General features: G+C 41.9%; 1 protein-coding gene across 1 annotated transcript in view; it reads right to left on the bottom strand.

Annotated features, from left to right (window-relative positions):
• Positions 1-4,252: 4,252 nt before the first annotated feature.
• Positions 4,253-13,683, bottom strand: part of ptprt (protein tyrosine phosphatase receptor type T) — a 323,151-nt gene continuing 313,720 nt past the window's right edge. Inside the window, exons 33-34 of the mRNA XM_061219124.1 lie at positions 13,063-13,198; positions 4,253-6,888 (exon numbers count right to left, since the gene is read on the bottom strand). Coding sequence (XP_061075108.1) covers positions 6,835-6,888; positions 13,063-13,198 — 190 coding nt within the window. The 3' untranslated portion in view covers positions 4,253-6,834. The remainder of the gene's footprint in view (positions 6,889-13,062; positions 13,199-13,683) is intronic.

Raw genomic sequence — 13,683 nt, forward strand, 5'->3', positions numbered from 1 at the left:
GCTGCCTGTCATGGCTCGCATCAAATTCAAAACATTGGTGCTAGCCTTCCAAGCAGTTAAGGGGTCTTCCCCAGCTTACCTACAAAAAATCATCAGACCCTACACCCCTGCCAGACCTCTTCGTTTAGCCTCCACAGGCCGCTTGGCACCTCTGCCTCTCCGAACCTCCACCTCACGCTCACGACTACTGTCTGTTCTGGCTCCACGGTGGTGGAACGAATTCCCCGTTGAGGTCAGAACTGTAGAATCTCTCCCCACCTTCAAGCACAAACTGAAGACGCACCTCTTCAAGCAGCACCTCTCCCCATCCCACCATACCTCCCTTCGGTATTTTTAGTTGGCTAGGTAAGCAGTATTTGGATAGTTAAGTTTGGTCACTTTTGCTTTGTTGTTTGTTTGTTTATTTGTTGATTAAAAAAAAGAAAAAAAAAAGAAAACATCAAAAAAAAAAAAAATAGGCCCTGGTGCTTATCTTTGTTGTACGGGTAGCAATTGAAATTGTACTTCCTTCTAGGGTCTTTCAGCGCACTTACCCCTGGTTATGGGTATGCACTTTGTTATGTCTCTGCCAAATGCCAATAATGTAATGTAGTGTAATGGATGGGCAGTGTCTGTGAGCTGCCATCTTGGTATCTCCACAGATGTTCAATGGGGTTTAAGTCTGGGCTTTGGCTGGGCCACCCAAAGACAGTCAGAGACTTGTCCTGAAGCCACTCCAGCATTGTCTTGGTTGTATGCCTTGGGTCATTGTGGTGCTGAAAGGTGAACCGTCACCATAGTTTGAGTTTGAGTACACTCTGGAGTAGGTTTTCTTCAAGGACCCCTCTGTATTTGGCTGTATTCATCCTTCCCTCAATTCTGACCAGCATGATGGAGGTGTATTTTATGTCACATTCAGGACACACGGCGGACCATTGCCTTTTCATTTTGGATGCCTGAACACTCGGTTCAGAATTGATGATGCTAAGATGTTATGTTTCAGACAGGAGAGAGGTACAGCTGAGCATGTAGCTGTTAGCTGCTACAGGTCATTACTCTTTTCTAACCTGCATGAGGATGGGATGCTATGAGAATACCACTGTTATGACAATCAGCATAGGTTATGAAATTAAAAGCGGCCTGTGTAAAGAGAATCTGACTGACCAGAATATTGTATTTGAAAACACCCATTGAATAGTCAATGAAAAATACGGGAGAGCAAAGCAGTTGCATCAATAGTGCATCATTTTAATTTTTCACAAATAAACATGATTTATGCCCCCCATGCCTTCAAAGTGGATTTTTTCTTATAAATCACATCTTTATCACGTGACACATTCCTTGTTAAATATGATCCAGCTGAGTTAAATAGTAAGCATTAATCAAATATATTGTTTAGATTGTTTGGAATTGAGATAAAGATAATAATAATAATATATTGAGTATGTATACATATTCTTGCATTGCTTCAAAATCCCAATAATGGTGTGTGTGTATTTGGCTCAGACTAACAGTTTCACAGTTGCTAGTAAATAGACAGCAGTAAGCTGTAATGTTTTGGGCAAAGACATAAGTTTGCTAGTTTGTTGTAGGTTATTTGTGAGCTAGGGGATGCAACCTAGCTACCTGCTTTGGAGATTAAACTGAAGCTACAATGGGGCTAGGCCTCGTAATGTGAGGAAACTGTGTCCCTTCAATGGTTGTCACATAGCCCTGGAACAAATTCATTGGTTTTGTTCCTAACCAATCAGAGATCATGTCTTTAAGGTCAGCCTCGAACAGTTTTTGATCCAGGAATGTAAAATGTTACAGCCTGCTTTTACTGATTACCATGCAGTGAGATTTTGGCTCCTAGTTTGTGTTGGAGAGCGTTCAATGACTCAGAGCTCATGAATAATACTATTTCCAGGCCATGGCAGCCATCTTGCGGTGGTGCCACTTGTGGAAGGACTGAATTGAATAGGATTGGATGGGACCACGTGACTATGTTTCTCTCCTAGTTCTTATACAGCTCTGTGGTTTCTGCCCAGCACACACAAGTAAAAATAATATATAATTTAATAAGATCAATATAAATTAATCTCAGCTCCTCTAGGTAAATCTCTAATCTCAGTAAAAATCCTGCAGATTTCTACACTGTCCTAGCAGTGGAGGGCAGAGCAGGGAGTGCTAACCTTTAAGACAGCGCTACTCGACTCCACGTCTTGCGAGCTGCAGTGTCAGCAGGTATTTGCTCCTACCGTGCGCTACACCACATGATCTCATGAATTATTTTACCTGCTTGGTTAAGATAATAAGCTCTTCAGTGAAGTCAGGTGGTGTTGCGCAAAGTTGTAGCAAATGCCTGCAGGCAGCGAGGCCTGCAGCACGCAGAGTTGAGTAGCGCTACTTCAGGAACTGCACCCTGAACTGGGGTTATCACTTTTAGGGCACAGGAATGAGGCTATCACTCTCAAGGGAACAGTCATAGGGTTATAACTTTTAGAGCACACTGTACATGGGATTTTCACTTTTAAGGTCCATTCATGGGCATGTGGTCAAACCTTTTTGGGTACATATATGGGGCTATCACTTTTAGGGTCCAGACATATTTATAGTTATAACTTTTATATATTAGTCTTAGGGTCCAGAGCTGCCAGCTAATCATGATTTCCAGTAACCTCACTCACTGACTCCTGAGAGATGGAATATGTTGTTTCAAGCTAGGGAGAAAACGGGGGGAGAATAAAAAGGTAAAAATTCTCCCACAGCTTCCACATGTCTAACAAATATGGTCCCATGCTGCAGACATGGGCCCTGCACCACTTCCATTGTTATAATTTCCTCAACAACCATTTCACTGTTTAGTAATTTGGCAGATGCTTTTAGCCAAAGTGACTTTAAAAACTAGCATTTAGCTTGGTTTTTCCCAGCTACTTAAAGCTTGCTTAAATGGTTGTCTAAAAGGTCTAAAATAATACGAAAAATCCATCCGGCTTCAGTTATAATGGGCCCATGAAAAAAGATTCAGTTTGTACCCGCTGTTTAAAAAGCCTGGTTTTACGCTTTGCCTTACTTTTATATCCTCCATTTCAAACCGGTCGTCTCTCTTTATAACCCATCAGGGTGTTCGCTGTGCCATATGCGTTTATGACCTGCTTCTGTGTGTGTCTCCTTATGGCTTTGAAATGAAAACCCGCACACACATCCTTTAAACCAGTCTCATTGAAAGTCCACCATTTGGGACATTACGTTACAGTAGACTCTCTGAGATTAAAATGGCTGTTTAGTTGACTAGGTAACCTAAGTAGCAAACCCTTAAACACAGAGATGTGAAAGCAATTAAGAGTGAAACAAACCAAGACAAAAAACTATTCCAATCATATACAGCTCGCTAAAATCTGATACCTGGAAGAGGTTTCAACTCAGCTTTATGAAGTTAGTCCTACTGCAGGAGACATCAGCTTTAGCAACCTCAATACAAATATGTTTTACAGAGTATAGTTTATAGGAAACAAGGCATTCAGTCCATCTAAGGACATCTTTTATCCACAGTCCAGAACATGGCTGCGCAGAGAGCTTATATGGGGCAGGTGCTCAAAGTTGAGAAACTGCTTCATCACACCCAGTTACTGTACAGAATATATTTTACCAATATGAATGAATGGAAGATAATAATGGAAGCAACACAAATATTATTTTTAAAATGAAACCAAAGGGGCACATTTGGCACTTGGGGCAGAGCAGGCAGATGCCTTGGCCACAGAGCCCCCCCTGGTCGAGAGTGTCCATCCTGGACTCTGGTTTCTGAGGGATTCTATTCTCTTGGGATCTCAAGGGTTTCTATTGCTACAATCTCAGAAAAAATGGTTCCAAAAGGAACCCTGTGATACCATCAAAAAAACCATATCTGTCTGGGAGCTTCGCACCTATGATAGAGGTGGAACTAAAAAGGGTTGGAGAAAAGCCAAAGAACTGTTTTTTTCTGAGAGTGTACCACATGACCTGCCGACCTGATCCACACACGGACAACTCTCTGTGTAAAAGCAGTAACTCCTGATATCAGAATGGAATTTACCTAGAACTGATTTCCACCTATGGCCCCAATGTAGTTCACTCAAAATCATTCGTAGTTGCCGTATTTGTTTGTAGGTCACTGAAAATATTTCTCTTTACGGAAACACCGCCATGCATTGCCAGAAACATATAAATTCCTAGTATTTCACAGGCAATACTGTATGAGCACGCTACACAGTAATTACTAATATTTTCATAATCACTTGACTTATCTCACTTGCATTTCAACATTTGGTCCCTTTATTGGCGTTACCACATTTCAAACAACAAAACAACCATGGCAATTCAGTAACCAGATCTAAATATCACATTGCTATTAAGATAAATAAAAATGTACAAATACAGGAGAAAAGTTTAAGGGAAAAGAAAAAAAAAAAATCCAGACAGAATGAAGAAAATCCAAACAATCTCATGTTTCATTTACAAAGAAATAACCGTATTGTAACAGTGTTTGCCATGACTGTAGCCTTCAGGTTTAATAAATACATATTGTCATAAATGTTGTATAAAGACAATTGCTTGGATTTATTCAGTACATGGCTTGGCATTTTACCTTTGACTTTCATTTCAATACAAGTATTACATTTACCGTGAAGTCACAAATTATTTTTCATTAATTTGCTGCACTCGCAAAACTGTTTTTATTACTGTTTGAAGAAAAACGAAACCTAACTGTTGCATTTAATTGTAAAATTCTTCATTTTCATGTGGAAGTTATGGGTAAATTTTACAGGTTGATTTCATTTACACCAGGCTTTTAGGCTTTTACCTTAAATTAAAGTTAGCTGTTCACATTTTGGAAAAAGTTCAAATGGCCAAACTCCAAACACTTTTTCATAACTGCTCAACAGAAAAAGATGCAGTCAGAATATTGTCTTCATGCAAAATTGAGTTGCTCCCATTTCCAACCGAACATATTTTTGTCTTTTTTGTTTTGTTGGGGACGAATGACCCGGCAAACGAAAACTCCCCAATTTTCTGAGCTGCTGCTTTCAGAAGAGGAGGCTTGGATCCAAATAACATCTGTCCTCCCCTGCACAAAATGCAGGTGCTGAGTTTTTCACAGCAAACGCAGCGTTTACCACACACATTTTGGTGATGTACGTACATGCATCTACTTCAGACTCAGATCTGTGGACAAATGCTGCTCAAATTCAGGCCCGTCTGTGCAGAACAGCAAGACAAAGCATCTTTGCATTTGGATTGATATTGAACATAAATGTAAATAAAATAATAATGTAAATAAAAGAATAATAATAGAAGCCGAAGAGAGCAGTTTATGTGGTGTATCCCAGGTGACTGTCAGCATGTCTTTATGAGCATAGAAACTTTCAGATTGGCTTCTGCTTGCACAATTTAGGGAATTTTTGCAAGCTAAGTGATGCAAATATGGCACAATCAATTCAAAAAATAAGAAATTTACATTGTGCACAGCTTCTGAGGTAAATGAGTTTTTTCCCGCAAAATAAAGTGCAAAAGACAAAATAGAGGAGTCCCCAGAAAACACTTTAAAGGTTGAGATTTTGTGCACTGAAACTACTGGTGTAGATTTTGAGCACTGAAACTACAGGTGTTGAAATTGTGCACTGAAACTATGGGTGTAGATTTTTAGCACTGAAAGTATTAAGGGTGTAGATTGTGTGTACTGAACCTAAGGTTGTAGATTTAGTGCACAGAAACACTGTAACCATGTATATTTTGTATAGATATAGGGTATAGATTTTGTGCAGTAAAACCAAGGGTGCACTGAAGCTCTGTATGTAGATTTTTTAATTGAAACTATAAGGGTATAGATTTCGGTCATAGAAAGGGTGTATATTTTGCACACAAACTCGGTAAGGGTGTAGAATTTAGTCACAGAAAATGTAACGGTATAGATTTTAGTCACAGAAACTGTAAGGGTATAGTTTTTGGAGGCATTGGTTTTACAGCATCCAGTAGTGCAGTCAGAATATGTTATAAAAGTGTGGCCTCTGCTCCCAATGGCTTCTAAAGCCACAAAGCACAAAAGCACTAGATATCTAGAGCTCTGATTGTCTGCAGGACACAGGAAGCAACTCAACTATGAGAAATAAACAACACATAAAACTGACCAAGATCAAATCTCTTGCTGAACTATCCCAAATCCTGCATCCTGTGTGTGTGTCTGTGTGTGCGTGTGAAAGAGGGAGAATGTGTGTGTGTGTGTGTCTGTATGTGTGTGCGTGTGAAAGAGAGAGAAAGTGTGTGTGTGTGTGCATTTAGCGCTGAAATAGGAACCATGAAAAACTGTTAAAAAAAGATACATTTCACTTTGTTCTGCCATGAGAGAAGCTGTATTTTGTAGTTTGCTGTCAGACTGCCGGGCTTGGAAAGTTTGATTCCTTCCAGTTAGACGTTTTTTTTTTTTTCCAGTGTTTTTACAAAGTTTTGTTGCATTTCTGTTTCATTATGAGTTTTGTCTGTTTGTCTGTGTTATTTTTATACTGAGGAGAACATTCAAGGCATATATCTAAAAAGGAAATTACTGTACAAGATCACAATACAGCCCGAGAATGGACGTATGTACGGCAGACACTGAAGAAAGCGGTATATTAACATGTCTTTTTTTACAGTTATAAGGGCCCGGGGTCGGGGCAGAGAACAGGTAGCCCCGGCGTGGAGGGAGGTCCTCGCTGTACAGTTGGTTTTTTCTTCTTTAGTTTTTTTCTTCTTTTTTTTTTTGCTTGTGTGATTCCCACAGGCCTCCCTGCAAATGCAGTCTGTCAGTGCGCTGGAGTGGTCCCGCTGCCAGCAAACTCCTCTTCCTGAGACGGCTTCTCAGAACGAGCTCAGGCTCTCCAGTGCCACTTCGTAACAGAACTTATACTGCTCCTGGAAGAAACAAAATCGGCCACAACAACAACGGAGACAAGGATCAGCTGCGATGCACAACCACTATCTTCAGCTCTAACAAAGTTTATACGAGTCTGGTTAAAGGGCACCCTCGTCGTGTAAAATATACTCTGCCCGAGTCCATTTTGTACCAAGTGCCTCCCGGCGTATCTTCACTTGATGAATGAAATGGAGCCCGTATAGGGCCACTGGGGATAAATAACCCTGCTTTTAGCGGCCGGTTTGATCGCTTCAAAATGGGTGCTCGCCCTGGAAAAAGGCCAAAACTGTCTCGTCTTCTTCCCAAGCCCTGCTGAAATAACAACCCCAGGCTTTTAAACAGCTGGTAGGTGGTTGACCAGTTTGGACCAGCTCCCAGCTTGATATGGTTTAGCTGGTTGACCAGTTCAGACCAGCTCCCACCTCGACAAGGTTTAACAGCTCAAGCTATGCTTTTAAACAGCTGGTAGGTGGTTGACCAATTCGGACCAGCTTCCAGCTTGATATGGTTTAGCTGGTTGACCAGTTCAGACCAGCTCCCACCTTGACAAGGTTTAACAGCTCAAGCTATGCTTTTAAACAGTTGGTAGCTGGTTGACCAGTTCGGACCAGCTCCCAGCTCAACATGGTTTCGCTGGTTGACCAGTTCCGACCAGCTTCCACCACAACAAGACTTGATCAGCTCAAGCTATGTTTTTAAACAGCTCAGACAACCTACCAGCACTAGCTGGTTGACCAGCACGACCTGCTTTATGACCACCATGGGCATGCTGGTTGACCAGCTCAGCTAGACCAGTTAATGACCAGCTCAATTTTCAAGCCAGTTACGCTGGCATAACTGGATTTTATAGCCGGGTGGGCTAAATACAATGAGGAAGTGCAAGATTATCTCCATTTTATTCAGTACACTGTTACTCATTAAGGGACCGCCTACTTGTTCACAGAATTGCAAACAGAGTGCTTCCAAATGAATGTATTCCAAGCACTTATTTCAGTCAAATTAAGTTACCGTGCTACAGAAAGAAAATGCAAAGTACCTTTTAAAAAAACATGCAGAAAACCACTTTCATGTAGAATATTGTCCTAGAGCGGTAATTACTGCATTTAGACTTCAAGTTTTCCGACTTCAAATTTAGCAACTGAACATAATGTGCGTTTGTACTGTTGATCAGAGGAGTAGTTCAGTGGAAATTAGAGACTCAATCAGACAAATTCATCCATCCATAATGCTAGTTGATAGATATTGCACATTAAACAGAATGCAAAACAGTGCGGAGGTCTCAGCACTCTTCCTCTGAGAACATCACATTTCTACAAGTAGAATGGCTCAAGTTCAGCTGTGTATATTGTTATATACAGTATATTATTAAATATAGGATTACATGGCAACATGACAAATATGCTTTGCAGCTACAAACATCTGTAGGTTTAGGTTACAGAGATCACGGCAAAACAGGCTTAATTTTCCCCAGACCTGGGTCAAATACGTAATTGTTTTGGATTCAAATACTTTTCTGTGCTTCATTGATCTTGCCCGGTTGCAAATGAGCCAACCAAGAGGACAACAAGGCGGGGTTTGCACTTTTTGAGAGCATTTCATAGGTTCCAATACACCACACAAGCTCAGCAAAGCATAGTATTTAAATCCAAAACAACTGTGTTATATATTTGACCCAGGTCGGATTTGCAGATGAGGATGCACGGTAAGTGCCCCAAAAATAATATCAAAAAGGACCTCTTTTTCATTGAGTTCCATCGTAAAGCCTTCCCCATAAAATAAGAGATAGAGTCTGCTCAATATCTGTACAAGCTCAAATCCCCCAGCATTTAGAGGAGGATATTTTCTCACTATCAAGCACACAGAAGACTTGTATCCGAGGTGAGCACTGAACGGGTCCGCGTCGAAACCCTTTTAAACGTAGCACGGGTTGTGAATTAAGCCAGACGGTGTCTTTGTTAAAGTTAACACAAAGTCTGGAGTCAGACGCCACGCGGGTGTATTGTGCGGAGGAAATGAGGCGGTTGTGTGCCGATGAGGGAACATTAAAAGGCGGCAGGACCCTGTCTGGTAATGCACTGCCCTGACAGGGCTGGAGAGACAATTATAAGCAGCCCGAAGCTCGCAACAAGAGCGCGGTGGAAGCCATTATTCCCCCTGTCACTCAGCCCGGCACTACAGACACGCACTGCCCCTAACATCCTGTAACATGAAATTGGCTCTGTGTCTGTGGTGTACTGTTTAAAGTGGATTTAGGGAAGTGTTCGGTGTTGTGTGTGTGTGTGTGTGTGTGTGTGTGTGTGTGTGTGTGAGAGAGTGTGTGTGTGTGTGTGTGTGTGTGTGTGAGAGAGTGTGTGTGTGTGTGTGTGTGTGTGTGTGAGAGAGTGTGTGTGTGTTTTTTCAAACTTGGTTGCCTCAGATGTAAGAATCATTAATTGAAGTAATTATTTCTGATCTGGTCGCAATCTGGTCACTCTGATCTACTCTATTTAAAAAGTCAAAAGAATATATAAAAAATAGATCCCTTGGTTGTTTATGTTAGCCATGAAACGACCATCAGTTCCCGAATATTTAAAGACCAATATCCAGCAACATGGGGTTAAGGGCCCTGCTCAAGAGCCCAACATCAGCACTGTTCTAGCTGTGGCCACACTGGTCCTGGAACCACCAATCTCCCAGGTCCAAGGCTATAGGCCGGCCCAGTCAAGCACCTTAGCCACTAGGCTATAGGCCAGTCCAGTCAATCACCTTAGCCACTAGGCTATTGGCTGGCCCAGTCAAGCACCTTAGCCACGAGGCTATTGGCTGGCCCAGTCAAGCACCTTAGCCACTAGGCTATAGGCTGGCCCCGTCAAGCACCTTAGCCACTAGGCCATAGGCTGGCCCCGTCAAGCACCTTAGCCACGAGGCTATTGGCTGGCCCAGTCAAGCACCTTAGGAACTATGCTATTGGCTGGCCCAGTCAAGCACCTTAGCCACTAGGCTATTGGCTGTACAGGCATGTGAGCACGATTCACGAGCAATCTATCCACAGCTGAGATGAAAAAACCTTCTGAAACTCCACAAACACCCTGAATCAGTGCTCCACTACTGTGTATGTTTTTTAATATTGTTTAAACCATGATAATCTTCTTGTTTCACTAACACAGAGAACCTCATGAAGCACTAATCACAATTTAATTTATAGCGCATTCCATTACAACTACACTGTCATTTTTCTCTAAAAGCAACATACTGAGCTGTATATTCCCATCATTACTTAATGCACACGAGATACCACAACTGAGAGGCACGACTATGTAGTACTCTTTTGTGACATAGCTGGCTACTACTTTGCCTTACAGAATAATTAATGGAGTATTACAAAAAAATACATTACAAAAAAATACATTTATTTGAAAAAACCGCAACCTGCATATTTTTCAGATGAGACCTTGAACCTGCTTCTCAAAATGGCAGCCCTCCTGCTCCTCACACCTGCTTTTAAGACACGTTCATTGCAATCAACAGCAGGTGTGCAACTCTCCTAAATCAGTCACAGATTGAGACCACCGTCAGTTTAAGATAGACTGAAATAGTATTAAATAAGACATAGACGTCAAAACATTTAAATCAAACTCATTTCTAGTGAAGAGGCCATCATCTTCACATCTTTCAACTGTGCTGACTGCGTACGGTAAGGCCTATAAATATAAATATAAAATTATCCCTTTTACCAGTGTTCTTAAAACATGTCAGAATGCAGGTGTGTCACCACAGCCTTTGATTTGACTGCTAAACAGGCCTGAGAGTGGCTGTTGGCTGAAAATCTTTATTTATTTATTTTTGAGTAAACATCTTTCTCATTCCTAGTTCAGGCCTTGGAAGCACTCATATATTTCAAGTGACAGACAAGAAGGCTGGCAGCTAAAGACCACGACAGACACACAGCCCATTAAAGCTGGAAGCACAGCCCAATGAGCTTATATATTTGTTGACAAGCTCCAACAGCTGCTGCCTCCACTTAGAGCAGAGGAAGGCAAGTTGCTTGGTCTCGTACCGCCGCGGTGAGATTTATCGAAAAGGCGATATCAAAGCGTTGGCACGTAGCGATTTTGTCTCTTTGGCCATGCGTACCTCGTCTCTTCTGCAAATTGGCTTTCTGTCACCCGTCTTTTTACTCTTAAGAATCTCGGTTTGCGGAGTTAATTTAGCAGATTTTTGTAGGTAATCTATGCAGTTCAATAATGAGCTATGACAGACGTATTATATACCAGATCACTATTAGTTTTACGCCATTAGCCTACCCTACATAACAGGAAATTAAATTACACACAACACACAACACAACTACAAGCTTTCCCTACCATTACCAGAACTAAACTACACGCTTGCCCTGACTTTCAAGCCTGTTTGAAAAACACCCATGTAGGGGCAGCCTGGTGCCTAGTGGCTAAGGCCCAATGTAGCCACATTGCTGTTGGGCCCTTGAGCAAGACATGACGTGTGTTTTCGCATAATTATCAGATGGCACTGCTAAATGTTAGCTCAGAGACTGACGACAGGAGGGGGAGGGGGAATCGAGCTTTGGGGGCCGGGTTAGGGACTTAAAGAAAACGTATGTCACTGCTCTTTGAGAACGTTTTGCGGGCGTTTCAGATACTAAACCCAGGAAGAGAACTCTGAGCTCTGGGCCTTTAATATAAACATACACAGAAATGAGGAAACAACTGCTTCCTCATACTCAATCCAGGGACCCCCCCCCCCATGCCTCACACACACGCTGCGATCTTCTATGTCTAAATGTATTTGTCCAATTTGCATTGGTCTATTTTCTTTCTGTTTAAAGACCGGTGTCTGATAACAAGAGAAGCAGCGCACCGCTTGTCTGCTTTCAAATCTCCCATCGTTTCCAACATTTTAATCAACATCAAGACGTCTCAGTGATTCACCGCAACAAGAATACAATCTTCCCACCTGGGGAGCCGAGATGGCGGGTTTCTCAATTTGCTGTCATTTCCTTCGCTTTCTGCATGTGATTCTATGATTCTGTCTTTTATATTATGTTCTTGAAAGTGGTTTATTGTTTTCCATTGAAAATTTACCTGGGGGGGGCGTTCTCAACAGCCGCACCGTCAAAAATTAAAAGGTGAAGTCTAAAAGCATCTGTTTTGTTGTAGTGAGTGTGACGTACCCTCTCGGAAAATGGGTTCTTTGGTTTGTCTCTATAGAGGAACCCTTTTTAGTTATTTATAGAACCGTCTGTCAAAGGTGTGAAAGTGCGATAGCTCCCCCAGAAAATGAACCAATTTGCCTGACAACGAACCCTTGAAATAGATAGGGTTCTTATATGGAATCACAGGGTTTGTTTAGGAACCATTTTTCTGAGAGTGTCTGTATTTTAGAGCTATGATGCTATGGTGTTTTTTTTGTTGTCATTTTTTAAAATCATATACACATAACCAATTTCATGTTATAAGAACAATTGCTAAGTCTGGTAAAACTGACTGACTAAACGTTTCCTGTAAAGAAAGTGATTTATAGCCTTGGCTGAGAGTGCAATAGGTATATCTAGACTGTTGTGTGTGATGCAGGTATTCTGTGTGTGATACAGGTATTATGTGTGTGATGCAGGTATTCTGCTGTGTAAGATACAGGTATTCTACTGTGTGAGATACAGGTATTCTGGGTGTGAGATACAGGTATTCTGTATGGGAGATACAGGTATTCTACTGTGTGAGATACAGGTATTCTCTGACTGAGATACATGTATTCTGTGTGGGAGATACAGATATTCTACTGTGTATGATACAGGTATTCTCTGTGTGTGATACAGGTATTCGCTGAGTGAGATTCAGGTATTCTCTGAGTGAGATTCAGGTATTTTGTGTGGTGATACATGCATTATCTGAGTGAGATTCAGGTATTCTGTGTGTGGTGATACAGGCATTATCTGAGTGAGATTCAGGCATGCTGTTGTGTGAGATACAGGTATTCTGTTGTGTGTGATACAGGTATTGTGTGTGTGAGATACAGGTATTCTGCTGTGTGGGAGATTCAGGTATTCTCTAAATTAAATACAGGTATTCTGTTGTGTGAGATACAATTATTCTGTTGAGTGAGATACAGGTATGCTGTTGTGTGTGCTACAGGCATGTTGTGGGATACAGGTATTAAACTTGTAGGCGGCTGCTCACCATGGTCTCCACCATGTTAGACTTGTTGTTTCTTAGCGTCTTGACCGTGTGAAAGACGTCCACGATGTTCTGCTGTTGGATCATCTCACTAATGCTGCAGATGGCACAGAAAGTCCCGCTGCGGCCCCCACCCGTGCTAAAGCGAGAGAGGGAGAGAGGGAGAGGGAAAGGGAGAGGGAGAGGGAGAGAGGGAGAGAGGGAAAGGGAGAGGGAGAGGGGGAGAGAGGGAAAGGGAGAGGGAGAGGGAGAGGGAGAGAGGGAGAGGGAGAGATAAGTCAATGAGTCAGTGCCACACAAGGTCAGATACACCAGCAAGATAGCCAAAAAGCACTTGAAACCGGGTGTGTGTGTATTTTTTTAACTCGCTGTGTTAAATTTGTCTGCGAGGAATTTGTCGTCAGAAGGGATTCATTTGCACCTCTCAGACAATTAAACTGTGTTTATTTAATGTACCTTCTCCAAATCCCACGCCGCAGCCCAGAAGAATGCAATTAAGTCCAGTGGCGCTTTTGGGGGTTTAATTAAGCAATTAAGGAATTTGGAATCGGATCTAAAGTAAAAACCAGCCCCCAAGACCCGGAATCAGGAATCAATATAAGTCAGGGAGTTTTCTGCAGTCGG

Source organism: Conger conger, chromosome 14 (genome assembly GCF_963514075.1).
Source record: "Conger conger chromosome 14, fConCon1.1, whole genome shotgun sequence".
NCBI lineage: Eukaryota > Metazoa > Chordata > Actinopteri > Anguilliformes > Congridae > Conger > Conger conger.